The 20,176-nt window shown below is 39.0% G+C and overlaps 1 protein-coding gene across 22 annotated transcripts in view; it reads left to right on the top strand.

Moving 5' to 3' along the window:
* Positions 1 to 4,799: 4,799 nt before the first annotated feature.
* The window catches only part of LOC131161453 (uncharacterized), a 29,561-nt gene continuing 14,184 nt past the window's right edge, over positions 4,800 to 20,176 (top strand). For 3 of the 22 annotated variants that reach the window (XR_009138469.1, XM_058117220.1, XM_058117223.1), the window contains exons 1-2: positions 18,204 to 18,615; positions 18,894 to 19,010. Coding sequence is in view for 20 of the 22 variants with exons in the window: in XM_058117220.1 (XP_057973203.1) it covers positions 18,326 to 18,615; positions 18,894 to 19,010 (407 nt within the window). In the remaining 2 variants the exon portion in view is untranslated. Of the gene's footprint in view, positions 4,884 to 5,961; positions 6,315 to 6,889; positions 7,702 to 17,896; positions 18,616 to 18,893; positions 19,312 to 20,176 lie in introns of those variants that run through there. The other 19 variants (XM_058117221.1, XM_058117224.1, XR_009138471.1 and 16 more) reach the window with 18 other exon arrangements.

The raw sequence follows: 20,176 nt of genomic DNA, 5'->3' as shown, positions 1-20,176 counted from the left end.
GATTTGTGATTTATAGCGACGCGTCTCTAAAAGGTTTGGGATGTGTGCTTATGCAGCAAGGTAAGGTAGTGGGGTATGCTTCTCGGCAATTGAAAGAGTATGAGAAGAATTACCCTACGCATGATTTGGAATTGATTGTTGTGGTATATACACTGAAGATCTGGCAACACTATCTGTACAGGGTGCAGTGTGAGATCTTCACTAACCATAAAAGCCTCAGGTATTTCTTCACGCAGAAGAAGTTGAATATGAGGCAGAGATGGCGGCTTGAGTTGATTAAGGACTATGATTGCACGATCAGTTATCACCCGGGGAAGGCTAATGTGGTGGCTAATGCGTTGAGTCAGAAGTCGGAACCTGCAATTGTATCTACGATTGTAGCTCAGCATCATATCAGACGAGATCTGGGAAGCCTGGGTGTGGAGTTAGTGACTGGTGATCATCAGGCCTTCTTTGCTAGCTTGGTGGTTCAGCCGACCTTATTTGAGCGTATAAAAGCCGCACAAGCTAGTGATGCAAAGTTGGCAGAGGTTAGGGAAAAGGTACAGCAGGGATTGGCTATAGAGTTTAACATCTCTGAGGGAGGTGTGCTGAGGTTTGGGACTAGATTATGTGTTCCAAACAATGATGAGATTAGAAGGACAATTCAAGAGGAGGCTCATCATTCTTTGTATACGGTACATCCTGGTAGTACAAAGATGTATCGGGACTTATGTGAGACCTTCTAATGGTCTGGTATGAAGAGGCAGATTGCTCAGTTCGCAGGTGAAATCTGAACATCAGAGGCCGGCAAGGCCGTTGCAACCTTTGCCTATTCCGGTGTGGAAATGGGAGCATATTTCCATGGATTTTGTGACTAGATTGCCACCAGGACTAGCAGAATGCAATTTGGGTGATCGTGGATAGATTGACGAAATCTGCTCATTTCATACCGATGAAAGTTAGCTATCCTTTGAATAGGCTAGCAAATTTGTATGTGCATGAGATTGTGAGAATGCAAGGAGTACCAGTGTCCATAGCCTCAGATCAAGATCTAAGGTTTACTTCTCGATTCTGGGTGAACTTGCAGGAGCCACTGGGGACGAAGCTTACTTTTAGTATAGCGTTCCACCCCCAAACTAATGGACAGTCGGAGAGGACGATACAGATTTTGGAAGATATGTTGCGAGCTTGTGTGTTAGACTTCGGTGGTAGCTAGATATAGTTTATGCCACTTGTAGAGTTCGCTTATAACAACAACTTCCAGTCTAGTATCGGGATGGCACCACTCGAGGCTTTGTATGGTCGGAGGTGTTGATCTCCTTTGTGTTGGGATGAGATTGGTGAATGTCAGGTGTTAGGACCTGAACTTGTGTAGCAGGCGTCTGAGAAGGTGGATTTGATCCGGGAAAGGATTAAATCAGCTCAGAGCCGACAGAAGAGCTATGCAGATGTTCGCCGCCGTGAGTTAGAGTTCGAAGTGGGAGGTAAGATATTTCTGCATATTGCTTCGATGAAAGGGGTGATGAGATTCAGCAAGAAGGGCAAGTTGAGCCCGAGGTATATCGGACCATTCGAGGTACTTGAGCGAGTGGGTCCGGTAGCCTACAAGATTGCATTACCTCTAGCACTTTTGAGGGTCCATAATGTATTTCATATATCCATGTTGAGGATATGTTGGATCCTTCGCATGTTATTAGTTATGATGAGTTGGAAATTGGGGATACTTTAGCGTATGAGGAGATACCTGTTCAAGTTCTGGACTATAAAGTTCATAAGTTTCATACCAAAGAGATACCGTTAGTGAAGGTATTGTGGCGAAACCACGAGGTTAAGGAAGCTTCTTGGGAACTGGAAACGAAAATACGCTGGAAGTATCCATAGTTGTTTTGAACACTTGTACATGATCTTACTGTGGGTTGGGATAGGTGGTTAGTCGTCGGGAGTGTGTGTGTGTGTGTGTGAACTTTTGAGATAGTTATATATGTAACCATGGTATTCCTTCGCCATAAGTGAGGGTATGTATGTGTATGTGTATGATGGGACTATGCTGTAGTGGTCGCTAGTTTTTCTCTAGAGTGGTATATATGTGTTTTATTGTATGTATGAGTCTGTGAATGAGAGATGACAAATTTCGAGGACGTAATTTTTATAAGGAGGGGAGATTGTAAGAACCTGAACCGTGATAAATGGGTTTAAATAAATAAGAGAGGGACAAATTGAGAAATTGGCATATTTCATCGACGAAACCAGATTTCGTTGACGAAGCCTTTGTTTTTCTCGTCGATGAAATTTAGAAACTCATTGACGAGGAGAAGCTGAGGAGTCTCTGAAAAATCGATGATCTCAGATTTTTCGACGAGGCCACCGATTCGTCGACGAAGGCACCATTTCGCCGATGAATTGGGCCGGGTCAAAGGGCTATAAATAGAAAATTTAATTACTTCTTCATTAAGAAAACTCAATTCTCTCTCTCTCTTTCTCTCTCTCTCTCTCTCTCTCTCTCTCTCTCTCTCTCTCTCTAAACCTCTCCCTACTCTCTCTCTCTCTCTAGATTTCTTCGTCGATCGTTGCTGGAATCGGAAATCTGAAGTTACCACGAGAATCGTGGAAGGATTCTCTACAATTTATACGGATTGGAATCTCGTTTTGGAGATTTTTGGGTTTTGGCAAAAAATCGAGGTAAGACTCGGTTTTCATTTCTGATCCAATAGTTTTGTAGGTAACAATCTAGTGAGTATATTTTGTACTGTGATTTGTAGGTTTTGGAACTCGGTTCGCTATTTAGGAGCCTTGGAGTTCGGGATTTTGCTATTCGAGGAAAAGGTAAGAGGAACTATGTTTATATTGGTTATTTTTGAAATCAGACTCGGTGGAACTGTGGTTCACCGTCCTCTATGTGTGTTTTGGCTACTTATTTAGGGGAATCTAATGGGGAAAACTATAGGTTTTTCATTATTACAGTTTTAGGAAAAAGCGGGCGACGGGCTACATCTATATGTTGATTTATACTATGATATTGGGATGGCCGTACCTTGACTTGTTTAAACTGTATTTGTTTGAAAAACCATATTTTAGATTACCAAATGGGTGTGGTTTGTTTGGTTATATGAGCATGCATGTGTGTGTGATATGTTGAAATGCTAGTAGAAACGTGGTTCCGAAATAATTTCAGGTTTTGAGAGTGTCCGGCTCTATATTCGAGGGGGTGTGTTTATCGCTTGCCATGTGGGCAAGAGTGTCCGGCTCTATATCCGAGGGCGTGTGTTTATCGCCTACCATGTAGGCAAGAGTGTTCAGCTCTATATCTGAGGGCGTGAGCCTAGTTCGGCAGATTAGGCCGAAGGGCGTGAGCCTATATCCACCAGTTTAGCGCTCGTATGATGCCATGGGAGTCGAGGACTAGCCATGTTTGCGGGTTGGCTACGGGTCAATGTCGTATGTCGCTGGCCGGCTTCTGGCCGAAGGGTGTGACGACACCGGATTGCTGATTATGTGTATGTGTATGGGTGTGTGTGTGCACTGTGGAAACTTGTGTAGGGGTGCGTGTATGCACTGTGGAAATTATTACTGGAATGCGTTTAACCGCGTGTATGTTGCATCATGATAACACTCAAATGCTACACATCGATATAACATGTGTTCTTCGTTATTGAGAGGTGTCTCACTCCTGCTGTACGTACATTTTTACAGGTCCTTCGAGTAACCGGAACTAACATCCTAGTGTAGGGAGCGTAGTGGCCCGTGTACTACGGTTAGCACTTGGGTAAGTGCTAGGACCTTATTTTTGGTGGGTTGACATTTTGAGATATATCTGGGCACTCGTTTGTACGTTTTTGATAGAGTCATGTTCTGCTCTTGTATAGACTCTAGTATGGTACTATATGTATATATATATATATATATATATATATATATATATATAGAATGACCTTTTTCGCTGCGTATATTCTGTTGTGTTGAATGTGTTTAGGGTGCCTGGGAACCCCACGAGGTCGTACCCTCACCCTTTGTACTGTATCTGTGGATTATTTGTATGATACAGGGACCGATTAGATTACATTTTCACCCCTAGGTTCCATTTCAGGGTTCGAGGCGTGACATTAAGAACACACTAAAATCCCCTTTTCATGTTAGTTCCATAATTTCATCCATAACAATATTAAAGAGCTTGCAATATTCTTTGTATGTATTCCAATTGCAAAAACTATTTTGTCTCCTAATAGAAAAATATTTGAAAGGCATTTGATCCCACACAATGAATAAGTGACTAAAAGATATTGTTCTATTTTGAATTTTTTGTATACTATATTCTTTATTATAGATATGTATTTTACATACGTCAAATTCGTTTAAAGATAAACAATGTTCTCACAAATCGTACCCTCTAGTTTGAATCTTATTGAATCCATATTAAGATTAGCCTACTCAATAGGCTAGTTAATGATTAACTATTTAATGACACTAGTTTCTAGTATACGAAAGTGACTATTTAAAATTTTAATATTATACTCAATAAAGGACATAAGTTCATGTGAGACAATAATCTATACACAATATCCTTCCTTTACGAATACATATATGTAATTTTGCAATGAGTTGTGGCAATTCTATAAGGTCTGTATTAAAATCTAAGGGGCATAACGGCAAAATATATCAAATTTCAAATAAGGTAATGTAATTTTCAAAGGTCTAAGATGGATAAGTGATGATTAAGGAGGTAGATTTTGCAATTTCTTCTAAATTCAAATTAAGAGTCTGCTAATACCAGAAGCGCGACGGGCGACGGCTATTTAACATTCATTGTCATTCCCGCGGTCATGGTTTTTCAAAATCTGGTTGGTGGAGGAACTCCCTACTCAGCTCCAAGCAGGGAAGGGAACATCCAACTTCGAAATTAAGGGGTGCGTATGAATGCTTAATGCCTTTGTTTTCGTTTGTTTCTATCATTTCTCCTTCTCTCTCTCACTGGATTACGTTTCTTTCCTTGATGCTTGTTTTAAAATCTCAATCTTGGGGTTTCTATGGTTTCTCCTTTCTTTTCTCTATTTGGATTCCATTTCTGCATGATACTTGTTTAAAAATCTCAATCTTGAGGTTGCTCAAATCAAAACGTATTTCCAGTCAAGAACATATATAAGAAGGTATGGGATTTTTCTGTCATTTCTTGTAGGGTGTTTCACCAAGCTTTGCTCTAGGGTTTTAGAAGGCTTTACGCAATAAAAAGGCTGCGGATAAGTTTCAAGTTTTTTTTCCATGTTCTAGATGGCTCTATGGTTCGTTGCTTTCATTTCTTTGAGCTTTAAGAGTATAACAAATATTCAAAAAAAAAAAAAAAAAAAGATCTTCGTGGTGTCTTCTTGTAGGTTGCGTCCCTACTCTACAATTCTTATTACTCCTCTTGGGTTGTAAAGATTAGTACTGAGAAGGAATATCCAAAACATAATTTTTTGAACTCATCTTGTAATCTATCATGACCAAAATGATATGCGTCCCCAACAAATGATGTCCTTGTGTCATATCCATAACCTCCTATTTGCCCTTGCCCATAATCATGCATTACACCATCAATACCACCACCATCACCCCCAGCACCACTACCACTACTTACCACCGCCATCATCAACACTTGTTGTGCTCAAACCCTGGTTATAATCACTCTATATGGGCACACAGCAAGTGATAGCATACACTCAAGCTCTTGAGTGATTTGAGTTCAATTTCAAGCCCAAAATGGTGTTTTGAAAGGCTAAGATAGTAGAATGCTGGGTCTCATTAAGAACTTAGGAGAGGGGAAATAGAAACCAAGAGAAAATATGAGAGAATGACAGAAATTGGAGTATGAGTGGTCTCATACTGTCCTTTTCCATAACAGCCCATAATAGCCTGTTACAGCACAGAACAAAATAGGAACAGCTGTTACAGTAGCAGCACAACCACTTCTTTTCCTTCCTCCCTACATTAGCGATCTGAAGGAGGATAGACAATCTGAAAATCCATTACACAACAGCCATTACAATACATAGTGGACGTTATTTAAAACTATGCTTTGGGGTTAGTTTGTAATAAATATGTGATGCAAGTTTATCTCTTCTCCTATTCTTATTAATTTCTTCTTCTCCTCCTCTTCTCCTCTCTCATTCTCTCTGTTCCGTTCTACTCTCTGCCCTACATCAATTTCGTGTTACAGCAATTTTCACTTCAGTCCCACCATCTTCCCTTTTGCAGTCTGTAACTGATATTCCTTCATATCACGGCCACCACTGTTGTCCACTAACCCTATTTGTTGACATAAAGCCTTAATATTTTGGCCCACAACCTGCTTGAGCTTTTAGGTAAATTGGAAATATAACATGGTACTTGAGCCTTGGTTGCTAGGCGATACTGGGTTCTAGTCTTGCTGCCTCTGATTATTTTTTGTTTGTCAAAAATTACCAATTCTCTATAATGGGTGTTGTTTATTATTTGCTTATCTCTCCACATGCATTGGGCTACACGGAGGAATGTTAAGGATTAATATACATTGTTGGCCTATAAACTAACAATTTAAGCTTTTAGGTGAAGTGGTAATCTAATAGAGCCTTTTCGTTCATATCATTTACGGCCACACGAAGCACAGACATTCATGCTTGCACTGTTCATCGTCTGCAACTTTTCACCAAAATTACAGTCTGCCCGTGAATTGCAAACCCCATTTTCAACACCACTTTGCAACACTTCCACTACCATTTGCAATAGAGATACCTTTGAAAAGTACTTTTCATCCGAAAAGGAACGAAGCCCCATGCACCAACTAAGGTTTTCCTAGCTATTATCCCTTTAGTTCCCCACCAAAAGCTCAAAACTTTTAGTTCAAACTAGTGCTCACTCATTTATATCAAGCCCCCCCTCTAAAGACTCCAAAAGTTGTATCAGAGCCAACAGTTCGAGTTGGGCTCAACTTGCTCAAGTGATCATGCCTGTGATCAAGAATGGTTCCCTGCCTTTCCTGTGGTGGATCCTACTAATGCTAATCCCGTATATGATTGGACTCCCATGGTGTCCTTCCTTTCCTATGGTTGAGTAAGGGCTCCTCAATGGTTGTGTAGACTAAGTGATAAAAAATGGTACCACTCAAGGGAGTTATAGAGACTCGCAAGTGAAGGGTACACTTACCAAAGTTGTCCTAAATCTGGAAATTAAGTGGAGATGTGTGGCTTATGTACATGGTTGAGTTGGCTCAAAATCTAAAGCTTTAGCTTTTGCACGAAGTTGACGCTAACCCATGTATATCAAGTCCGCTTGTCAAGACTCCTCCAGCCCTAACAACGCCACCACTCGACTCACCATCCCTTGATCCACCAGCGGCTGAAAGGCCATTGCTGGAGGTTTCTCAGTGATTGCTCATGCACTCCATGTGCCGGCAATGTATTTGAAAAAATTCCTAGAGTATTCTGCAACTTTCAAAACTGCAGGAAATTGGTTTTAGCTACGAGATTTTGGATTTCTTCCTAGGATTTTTTATTTGTTTTATAGAAAATTGACTGATTATGTTTAGTTCACATTTGGAAGTGAATTTGGTACTCTATACACTCAAATTCTAACTTGAAGTGCACTATTTGTTGAAATTTTTGCTTGATATTCATGACTTTTGCAGGAAATTGAAGAAACAAACTCTTCTAGTGTTGATTTGAATTTGTGTTCTGAGAAATTTAGTACGCATGCAGGAATTTACATCCGTTGGTGAGTGATTCACTTTCCAGTTCGAGATATTGGTATTATTTGCAGTAAATTCAAAGATTTCTAATGTTACTTATCTAATTGGTGCTTGTTTGAATTTGCATTGGCACATTTTCACTCTTCAATTGAAAAAAGCAAATGATGAGTCACTTCCACATATCTAGATCCTGCCTATTTGGCAATTCTTAACAATTGATAAAGCGTAGGGTCTTTCAAATTTTGATGGTTGGTCAAGTCCTCATTTTTCCTTAAAGAGGTGGGATGACATGGAGAACTATTTTAATTGCTATGGATTGCATGACCACCAGATTATCTATTCGTTAAAACAAAACTTATTGGTTTAGCATAGCAACTTTGGCAAAAAGTTGAAAGAAAAAAAATAAAATCTTGGATAACACGTCCTTTTACATTTGGACTGAAATGAGATGTATTTTAACAGAAAAGTATGGCCCACTTATTGAGAGTGTTAAAGCTTGATATACATTGTTTACCCACAACCTAATACCATGATAGGGAACCACTTTACCTAAAAGTTTAAGCTATTAGGTTATAGGCCAACAATGTCTATCAAGCTTTAACACTCCCCAGCACGGGCAGCCTGACAGCACATGGAGAGATAAGCACACGATAAATAATACCCATAATAGGAAATACAGTAATATTTTTTTAAACACACACAATAAACGTGGGCAACAAGACTAGAACCCAGGACCTCCTGGTAACCAGCTCTGATACCATGTTAGACAATCACTTTACCTAAAAGTTTAAGCACTTAGGTTGCGGGCCAACAATGTATATCAAGCTTTAACACTCCCCTACACATGCAGCCCGACAGCACATGGAAAGATAAACGCACAATAAATAACACCCATGATTGAAACACAATAATATTTTTTAAACACAAACAATAAACGCGAGCAACAAGACTAGAACCTAAGACCTCTTAGTAACCAGCTATGATACCATGTTAGAGTACCACTTTACCTAAAAGCTTAAGCTATTAGGTTATGGGCCAATAATATACATCAAGCTTTAACAGGGAGCAATTAATTGACCATGTACTCTTAGGCATCTTTCTTTTAGTGCCACAGATTATTAACTTCAATTTAAAGACCTTATGGATTGTTGTGTTCTTAGTGAGGAACCTAGAGTGGTGATTATGATCAAAAAATGGTTTAGAAATGAAATTAGAAGGCTGATTATTTAGCAAAATTCTGATACCTTCCACCACTCAATCTAAGGCTAACCACATGGCTTTGGAAGTTGAGCGATCTCTCCAGCTACCCACCTGTAGCATCGCTTCTATTGTTAAAAGAGTTTGATTAGTTTAGATCAATTTCTAAGTGGTCAAGAGGTAGTCATAACCCCACCAAAGATGTTCAAGAGAACAAAAAAATATTAGTAGTGGTCATGTAAATTGTTGCATAATTAAGTTTCATGACTACAGAAATATTTGCATATTATTAGAGCACAATTTTTTTATTCTTCAATGGACACAAGTCAAGAATCTTCTAAGAAAAATAGGGCCATAAACTTGTCTTTAGTGACCTTTGCTGCTTCCAGGCCAGAGATGGACCTTGTCACCTAACTTGTGAGACTTGCATGCAACGAACTTCAATATGAGTTGCCAACTACTAAGACAAAAAATACATGTTCAATGATGCTGCTCTTCAACCTCAATTTTTTCATATATAAAATAAGCAACAATTAGTAGCTCCGCAGTTTGTTGAAAATTCTTTAATCATGGATCCTATTGTTGAAAATTCCCATGAGGGGATTTCTCCTCCATCCCTCACACATTCTCCCTCAACATCATCTTTAACCAAATCTACTGAAACATTGTCTATCATTCCAGAATATGGACCAAGTGCATATGTCCTTGAGCTGTCAATGGATTTGGATATTAAATTGATTTCTTGCTTGAAGTGGAGGACTTGTTAGTTTATTGGACGATACTGCACCTTCTATGCAACTTACTATCTGTTTTGAGTGTTTATCTGCTCAACTTTGTTTGCACTCGTGGAGTTAATGCTACTAAGTCATTTCAAAACTAAGGGCTGAGTTTTCTCTAAGGGGATTTTGATGAAGGACCACAAATGAAGAACTTTAATTGCTTATATTGTAGCTATAGATTTAGAAATTAGGATTTTTTATTTTAGTTTGGAAATTTTTGATTATTTTAGAAGTTTAGGTAATTTAGGGTTATTTTGTATATTTAAGTATTTTGGGATCATTTTGTAAGTATTTGTTTTAGCTCCAATGTTGGTTTCAGTGTGTTGTATTTAGATAGTTATAATATTTTGTATTCGGAATTTCAGATTTGTTGTCTCTCTCTCGTGCAGCCCTTTCTTCTTCTTCTTCTTCGAACCTTAGTGAGGGGCACGTTGAAGGCCATTAGATCCCTATCAATAAATATGGTATATAAATATACTGAACTATTTATCAAAATGATGTAGGATAGCAATAGAACCTTAGAAACACAGAGAGGGAGAGAGAGAAATTTAGAAAAAGAGGAGGACGAAGAGGAGAACAGAGAAGAAAGAGGGAAAGATGCTGCTGGGCAGCAGAGAACATAACAGAGGTGAAGGGAAGAAGAGGAAAGAAGGAGAAGAGGAGGGGAGTCTGCACCAGAAAATGTTGGGGGGGTGGGGGAGATGAAGGGAAGAAGAGGAAGAGGAGGGTAGGCTGCACCAGAAAGTGGGGGGGGGGGGGGTGGAAACTCAAATCAACAACTGCCCCATACATTACAAACAAAGTATTTATTCGTCTAAGATTACAATTTATAACAAATATTTACAAAACATCCCCAAAGAACTTAAATATGTAAAATAAACTTGAATTAACTAAACTTCTAAAACAACCAGAGTCTTCCAAAACCTAAAAAGAAGAAAAAAAAAAAAAAAAAAGAAACTGGCTACAATACAAGCATCTAAAGTTCTCCATTGGTGATTATCCATCACAAAATAACAAAGAAACATCAAATTCAAAAGAGCTATGGTCAAGTAGGCATGGAATTTAGTACCCAACAAACTGAACAAAATATTCCTTCAAGAGAGCAATTTTATATTCTTAGACATGCAGACCTATTCATGTTTGGTAGAATATCTTGAAAGTGTATCAAAAACCAAAACCATGAAATTTACAAGAAAAGAGGTAATATTTTGGATTGGAAAACAAAGTGGACTGGCCAAATCTAATTAATTTCTAAAATGTTAAGACTGCTTCTATAAAAGATTATAAAACTTAGTAAAAGACCTTGACCTCCCCTAAGGTTTCAAAATTCAAGCATTTCAGGAACCTCCCCTGAGGTTTGCCAAAAAGATAAAACCTCGTCTTTTGTTTTGCAAAAAGAAAAGTCTTTTGAAGGGAGATTATTGGGGATCGACCCAATTCAAACAACACACGCGCCAAACAAATGAAGAGCAATCACAAACGAGACAACAAGATTTGAAGTGGTTCGGCTCATCAATAGCCTACATCCACGGAATGCATACACTCGTCCACTAATGGCAAATACAAATTGGATTACAACAATGACAAGCACAAGCCTAGCCCAAAACTGTTGGTGTACGTCCAGTCCCACATCGCCTCTGTGAGCAGTCTCAAGCCAATATATAAATCCTCTTAGCTCTCTCTCCTTGATACCTAGGTTTTGAGGATGAGATCTCTAACTTGGTATCAGAGCTGGTTAGTGTTCATCAGTCATTGTAAAACTCACTAGCTATTGTCAACATGTTTAACCTACTTGCCTCCCTCGCTAAAACACAATGTCAACGGAGGTGTTGTTAATGCATTGCGTAGTTTCAATGTTTACTGCTTGTGTGTCACTGCTTTCATGATTGCTTACTGTTTCCGTTGCCATTTGATTGAATGCTAATGAAAGTGTTATGTGGATGAATGTTGGTAAACGATAGACTAGCTAGTTAAGCAAAAGTGCTTTAGCTAGTGCCGCATGGTCCTTTCACAAAGGTGTGAAAATAGTCAGCCCGTGACACTTGGTATCAGAGACAAGGCTCAGTTGCTACGAGAATTCAGTTACCTTCGTTGTGGGATTTGAAAAGCTTTGGTAAGTCACCATGGCACCAACCAATGTTGAGAGGATCAGCGTGTTGGAAGCACAGGCTGAGGCAACAGCCAATACTGTGGCTGCGGAGGTGGCCTAGATGAGAGAACTTGTTGATGAAGTGATGGGATCACAAAAGCATCAAGCAAGTTTATTAAGTGAAATGTTAGAGGACTTTCGCCATACATCGGAAACTTTGCAATCTCAGATGGTGGATCTAGATGCAAAGATGAATCTGATGGTTCTTGCTATGGGGAACTCCAACACTTTAGGAATTAGCAAGACCAAGGTACCAAAACCCAGGACGTATGGGGGTGTTTGGGATGCCAAGGAGTTAGAGAACTTCTTGTTTGATGTGGAGCATTACTTTCGCACTGTGAGGATGGCCTCAGAACAGCCAAAGGTGGATACTGCGACCATGTAATTGGTTGGTGACGCCAAACTGTGGTGGCGTACCAAGTACATAGATATTGAAAATGAAAGTTGTGTAATCGATAGTTGGGCATATTTGAAGAGAGAGCTCAAGGCCCAATTTTTTCTTGAGAATATTGAGTATAATGCAAGGAGAAAGCTGAGAGATCTCAAGCATACGGGGTCAATCAGGGAATATGTGAAACAATTTTCTACTTTGATGTTGGATATTCAAGATATGTCAGAGAAGGACAAATTGTTCTATTTTTTAGAGGGGATGAAATCGTGGGCAAGAACTGAACTTCATAGGCAAAGGGTTCAAGACTTGTCAACTGTACAAGCTGCTGCGGAACGCTTGACTGACTACGTTGGTGATGATAACGCTTCATTCAAATGGTTTGACGGATAGGGAAATAGTGGAAAGTCTTTCAAGAAAGGCAAACCCAAGAGGGGGCGAGCCGTACAGACGAAAGAGTCCTAAGGCATACATCTTCACCAGAGAATAGAGACAGAATGCAGAGTTTGTCCGAGCCTATCTGGAGAAAGCTTCTAAGCAGATGAAGAAGTGGGCATATTAGGGGAGAAGACTGCAGTTTCATGTCAGCTGCCTCAAGCTGTTCAACGCCGACACCGATGACCTGAGCAGAAGTCAGTCCAACAGAGTAGAGTTGAAGAAAGTGCAACTTGACAGACGTGAAGTTGAAGAGATCCTTGTAGACAGAATGTTCATATCCTCAAGGAAGAAGCGGCAAAAGTTCCTAGTGAAGTGGAAATGCCTTGATGACAAAGAAATCAGCTGGATTTCTACGGAAGATATTCAACCGTTCGTGGACAAACTCGAAGTGTACCTACCGCCAAAGTCCACGGGGACGTCGACCGCATAAGTGGGGGAGAGTGTCACGAGCTAAGCTTGTTCAGGGCATTATGCTTGCCTATGACCGATTGTCTCGTGTACTTGGGATGGGTTTCCATCATGTAAATACTAGTGTAGGGTTATTTTCTGCTAGTAGTGTCTTTGTATGCCAAATAAAGTAGTATGACTCCTTGGTCACTTTGATGTTTCCTAGTGTCAAGATGATAATTACATAAAAATCTCTTTAGCGGAGCGTGAGTGTTCATTAGTTATTGTAAAACTCACTAGCTATTGTCAATGTGTTTAGCCTACTTGCCTCCCTCGCTAAACATAGAATGCAATGGAGGTGTTATTAATGAATTGTGTAGTTTCAATGTTTACTACTTGCGTGCCACTGCTTTCATGATTGCTTACTGTTTCCGCTACCATTTGATTGAATGCTAATGAAAGTGTTTTGTGGATGAATGTTGGTAAACGATAGGCTGGTTAGTTAAGCAAGAGTTTTAGCTAGCGCCGCACGGTCCTTTCACAAAGGTGGGAAAATAGTCAGCCCGTGACACTAAAACACCCCCTCACACAAGTTTTGCCTCACACTTGCAACCACACTTGTTGCACTCTTCACAACTCTCTTCACCCTTGCTTGTCTTGCCACACACACACACTTATATAGCCATCAATGGTAGGTGGGAAGGGAGGTAGGTGGAGATGGGATTCAAATGAGGTGGGCAGTAGGTGGAGGTGGAATGGTGTATGGTGGCCGCCTACTCCATTACAAGTCATACCCTAACAATCTCCACCTTGGCGAGTATCAACTCCCAAGTCCACAGCTCCACCTTGATATGAATTCAATCAAAGCAAATCTTCATAGCTTGGCTCAAACGTCTGAACCATGCAAAGAGCATCGCCTTCTTCATCAACAAACCAAACTCGTCTATCCCTTCCTAACGACGTGCATCTATCATCATCTAAGGTAAAATCACTAACCACTGTGGTTCCCATCAAATGATACAACCCACGAGACTCCTTCCTAGTAAAAACCATTGAGTCATGTCGAGTCAACTCCATAGCTCCACCTACAATAGAGATTTGGCAACCTTTAGAAGCCAATAGACTAAGGGAAATCAAATTTTTTCGAATCTTTGGAACGAAGTTTACACCATCCAAAATACAGACCGCTCCAACAGGCGTCTTCAACTTCATAGATCCAATCCCTCTGACATTGCATGAAGACCCATCACTAAGTGATACCGTATCGCAAACTTCTTTGAAAATTGGAAAAATTCTTTCTTAAAACAAACATGAACTGATCTCCCAGAGTCGAAAACCCATCCATCATCGTTTGAACTGCTGCGAGCATTCATGTTCTTTCTCATTAATTTTTGGAACTCCCTCTTCATATAGTCGTACTTCTAGCAGTATCGACACTGCACATTATTTTGTTAATGTAAGTTGCTTGTCGTTACAAGGACCTTATCATTATCATGCCACGTAGCATGCTCTGATACATTGACACCATCTCGTGTCTTCTTTTGTTCTTTATTTCATTTTCAATCTTCACAATCCCTCTTGAAGCGACCCTTTTCATCACACCAATAGCATACAACCTCGCTCGTATCTCGTCCTCTTGATTTTGAACGACATTTTTTACCTCCGAGCTTTCGGTCTTTGCTTCTTCCTTGTCTCTCACTATTAACCACCAAAGCTTGCTCATAAGAAGTCACAATCGGCTTTTTTAGCGTCTCAAAATCTTGAAGTGATGTCATTACATCATCCAACTTCAAGGTATCCTTCCCCACAAACAATGCAGTTACCAGACCATCAAATGGAGCTAGTAGAGATGACAAAAGTATAAGCGCCTTATCCTCTTCATCAATTTTCACGCCGAGGCTCAATAATTGGGTCAAAATCTTGTTAAAATCATTTGTGTGATCAAAAAGACTAATTCCCTCATTTATTCGGAGTTGATAAAATTTCTTCTTCAGAAACAACTTATTAGTAAGGGACTTCGACATATACTTCTGCGCCAATTTCTTCTAAAGCTCCATTAGTGAAGTTTCGTCTAACACCAAATATTTGACTTCATTTTCCAGATACAATCGAATTGTGCTGACCGTCTTCATCTCCAATTCGATCCAACATTAGCAGCCATACTCTCCGGCTTCGTCTCGATCAATGGCTTGATCAAGCCTTATTGAACCAAAATATCCTTCGCTGTGTTCTGCCACAAGCTGAAGTTGTTCTACCCATCAAACTCCTCCACCTCGAATTTTGAAATGCCAACACCTACCATTCTACTCCGAATCTCACAAAACAGACACCGCCAATGGCTCTAGAACGCAAAAACTCCAGGGGCTGCTTGCAATAAACATAAACTTCAGTCAAACTTGGTCAACCCTAGTGAGTCAACTCAGCGAGTTGAAACAGTGCTTCTTCAACTTTCACCAACACAATCTCTTCCTGGTCAGGATAACAACAACAGGAAGCACAAGCCCTGGGCACAGACAGTGGACGAACCAAAATAGACCAGGCACCAACCTTGCTCTGATACCAATTGTTGGGGATCGGCCCGGTTCAAACGACACACGTGCCAAACAAAGGAAGAGCAATCACAAACGAGACAACAAGATTTAACGTGGTTCAGCACATCAATAGCCTACATACACGGAATGCATACACTCATCCACTAATGGCAAATACAAATTGGATTACAACAATGACTAGCACAACCCTAGCCCAAAACACCCTCTCTCACACAAGATTTGCCTTACACTTGTAACCACACTTGTTGCACTCTTCACAACTCTCTTTACCCTTACTTGTCTTGCCACACAATACACTACTCACACACACACACTTATATAGCCATCAATGGTAGGTGAGAAGGGGGTAGGTGGAGATGGGAGTGGGGTGGGCGGTAGGTGAAGGTGGGTTGGTGTATGGCGGCTACCTACTCCATTACGAGCCACACCCTAACAGAGGTTTGGGTCTTTTTAGTTGGGAAAAATATGAATGATTACCACAAATAAATCAATGGTGTAATGAAAATAATAAATAAAATGAGACACAAGAAATTTAAAGTGGTTCCCTCTGATATTGAGGTACGTCCACGGGACAGACGGTCCAAATCCACTATCACCAAATCGCACAAAGTGGGTACAAAAGGCACAAGCCTTACAAATACACAAAAGTGTATAGCAAATGTAGCAAGATGAAAGACCTCACCAAATGTTGTGAACAAAGCTCCAAAAAAAACCAACCAAAGTAGAGCACAACCGGAAAATCCCAATATGCTGATAATAATCCACAGCCAGAGTCGCAGGAGAGAAGGGCAACAGCAGGTTGCTGCAGTGGAGAAGACGACCGGCGCTGGCTGCAGGCGTGAGAAGCTGGTGAAGTGCTGTGAGTGGAAATCAGAATGGAGAAGACTGCTTCTTTGTTGCACAAGATGCATAGCCTGGGAGAAGCTCACTTGGATGGATGGTTTGAGTGGAAGACAAAGCATGCAAGGCATGCTCCAACATGCTTCCTAGAGAAGCCAACACACCAATAAAGAAAGGACCCACCATCAAGGCTTGTCCCCCACAAAGGAGGGACACCTGACATTTTTGGCAAACCTCAAGGGAGGTTTGTGGCATTTTTGAAACCTAAAGGGAGGTCGATGGAATTTTTGAAACCTCAAGGGATTTCCCTGTCTTTTTGCCAAACCTCAAGAGAGGTCACTATTTTTTGCCTTAAAACTAAATTACATGCTAAAAGACCCCTAAAACTCTTACAAATGACCATATATAAATTACGTGATAAAGGCAAAGAAGATTCATATGATGTGGTTTGTAGTTTTGGAGACTTGGATTACATGATTCATCACAATCAGATGAACAAACTAGTAGTTAATATCCACCTCCACCACCTTAAAATTATTATGATCCAAAAATCCTTATCCCAGCCAAGCTGACCCCAGCCCTAGCCCCAACCAATGGGTAATGAACCACGGATATGATCCAAGATATGGTTAAAGAAGAGATTATGCAGCTCATTTTTCAGTTGGATTTTCAGCACAAAGCTTCAGGATCTATTTCACAAAGGTGTGAGGATGATTCTTAATCTCAAACCCAAAAAGTGGCAGTAGAGATGGAGACTATGAAGAGCCAACAAGTCAATCTATAGAGTAAAGACTTGTAATGAATTTCAAATGTGTGTGTGTAGACTCATTTTATGTCTCAAATTTATTGGTTGTCAATTTCAATTATATTTCAAATTTTTTTAATCATTAAAGTAGTGAAAAGTACATGAAAAATATGACTTTTTTGCAAATGGCACACTAAAATTAATAAATAAAAATCATGTTGCCTATTAAAGAGTTTTTGTAGGTTGAATAAGAGTATCCAAAATCCATTAAAAAAAAACATGTTTTAGAAGATTCCATGCATATTCTTGAATTTGGGCGTGATGAGCGTGAAAAAAAAAAAAATATTGCCGTTGCGGTATGACCTGATGACCGTTACATCATATTACCCATGACCCCTTTTTAAAACCATGTCCCTAAAGTAAACTTAATTAATCAAATTCATAAAATAACCAAAATTTTCCAAACTAAAATAAAAATCTTAATTTCCATCGTTGTTCTTCTTTCGGATAGATCTTAAGAAAGTTATTTAACTGTAGAGTCTGAGTTATATATATGAAAAAATAATTTTAGTGATATGAATAGGTTGAACAATTTTCTTCAATTTTCCTTTTCCTTTCCTTATTTTTTTCAATATTCAATTGGGCAAAAAAATTGGTTTGAATCATCTCCTGTAAAATTTCTCCCCAATTCTCCCTATTGACTTAGCTCTGGCTATTCTGAATGCATGGGGCTCATGCAAGTCCAGTCAAAAATTGATGGTGATCCATTTTACAATGTTTGGAGAAAGCTACAAGTGAAGATCAATGCTTGATGAAAATGGATGCTGCATTGTTCCCTTGTTACAGATTCATAATGGTATATAATCATTTAGTGGAGAAGTGAGCTTTCTGGGTTTTAGTTTTCCTTTAATAAAAAAAACTTGTCTGATTTACAAAGTGTTTCTTTATGCCTATATAATTCAATAATATTGGCTTAGTTATAGGATTAAGGATTCAAATCTGATCCATATTCCAAGAAAAATGTCATTGACCATTCGAAATGCTAAAGCAAGATAATGATGTGTTAGGAAAGCCATTCTGTTTGTCTGTATCCGCCATTAGCATTTGTTGTATTCGATAGTTTTATTGTTAATGCCCATTTCAAAATATTTGTTGTGGAATTAAGAGGCAGGTCAATGGAACAAAATCAGATGGGTGATGGCGGAGGAGATCAACTGGTTGGAGAGGATCATGCGACTCTTTGGTGTCATGTTATGGCTTTGCTGGGGTACCTTGCCACTATTGCATTTGTTTTGCCTTGTATTTATCAGGACAATGCGTTCGATCTGCAAGAATTGAGCCTTAAGGTTTCCACATTCGACGTGGTCACTATAATGGGTGCGATGATTGCTCTTGTTTTCAGTCTTCTCTTTCGACTCCACAGGCTTCTCCTTGTGTGGCATCGCTACTGGTTGATTTATGACTTGTATGTGTGAGATAAAATTTGCATACTTTTTCTGCTTTCGTTATTTGAAGAAAATTGGATTCACACCCTTTTAACTTTGGGAAAATGCTTAACAACACGAGCCCAGCTGAGCTGACATGCTCTGTCTGGATCCCACACTGCATCACGCTGTCAGAGTATTCCACCTGAGCCCGTGTTGCAGTATGACCCCAAAAAAAAAAGAGGCAAAGCCTATGATCCCAATTTAATTTCACTAAGCAATCTCTCTCGACTTTTTTTTTTTCTGGTTTCCTGCGCAGGGGACATGGGGAGTTTATGGTGGAAATTCTTCACATTCTACGCACAATTCTGCTTCTCATCGTTTTAGTTCGCAGAGCACATTTTTATGAGGTGTTGAATTCAGCTGAATTACATTGGTACGCCGATCGTCTTATGGCAATATCTGTCACAGGTCTTTTTGTGGTCAGCTATTTCATCATGCGCCTTTTCATTTACAATCACTAGTCTCCAAGCAGAATGATAAACTGCAGAAATGTGCATATAGAATAGAACTCTCTTCTTAGTATGGCTCGGACCTAATTCTGCATTACCCCTTTGTTGTTCTAGTTAGCCCAAGCACATATTTTACAGGGGAAGGAAAAAAAAAAAAAAAGGTGTACATATTACCATGTTATTGCTCTTCTGCTGCTGCTGCTTTATTTATTTATTTATTTATTTTTGTTTCATGTTTTTTCCTTGTTTTGCTTTTCATTATTATTGGGAAAGGTTCTTAATATATTGAAGAATTAAATTTAAGCGTTCCCAGATTATTTTTGTTCTTATTAATGTTAAAAAAGAATTGTAAAGAAAATAGGCAAGAGTTTGAAGGGTATTTTAATTTGAATCAAGTTTGGAGAAAATAGTTAAGGGGTAAAGTTATAGGATTGTTTTGAGCATTCAAAAAATTAGAGTAAATTTGGGGAGTTGCCTTTTTGGTATTAAGAAATATAACAGTACGTATGGTGTAAAATTATTTTATTAAAAAATTATGTTTTAAAAATAATTAAATTTGATGATTTCCGGTGCTTATTGTTATGTTATTCCAATATTCAAACTTGAATTTGTGGACTAAATTATCTAATTTAATTAGTGTTTTTAAAGGCCCAATCGAGACTCACCACAAGATAAGACATGCTTAAAAGGCCTGAAGGTTCAATCTAGAATACCAAATTCTAAAAGGGTTGATACATTATATGTTGAAGCTTATGTATTTTCACAAGAAGCACGCTTTTTACACAGCCTTTTTAATTGAGTACGCATTTTAGGTGTATGATTCTTAACATGAGTTGATTTTTGAAACGTTTGAACTTCAACCTTTTCAAAATAATTGAGAGTTACATAATGTGTTTAAGTTAGTAATTTTTTAATGATCAACAACTAAGTTGTAAGGTATATATAATTTTTTTTTTTTTACATTATATTTGTGATTTTCTTATTCTTTAAAAATATATTATTTATTTATTTATTTTTATCTTTAAAATAAATTCTCAAAAGGGTTATGCCCCACCACCTTAAGACTTGTTGTGCCTTAAAATTTTTAAAA

The sequence above is a fragment of the Malania oleifera genome, chromosome 8, assembly GCF_029873635.1.
Source record: "Malania oleifera isolate guangnan ecotype guangnan chromosome 8, ASM2987363v1, whole genome shotgun sequence".
In the NCBI taxonomy this organism is placed as follows: Eukaryota; Viridiplantae; Streptophyta; class Magnoliopsida; order Santalales; family Ximeniaceae; genus Malania; species Malania oleifera.
The sequence above is the reverse complement of the archived record's forward strand: the minus strand, read 5'-3'. Positions and strand labels throughout refer to the sequence as shown.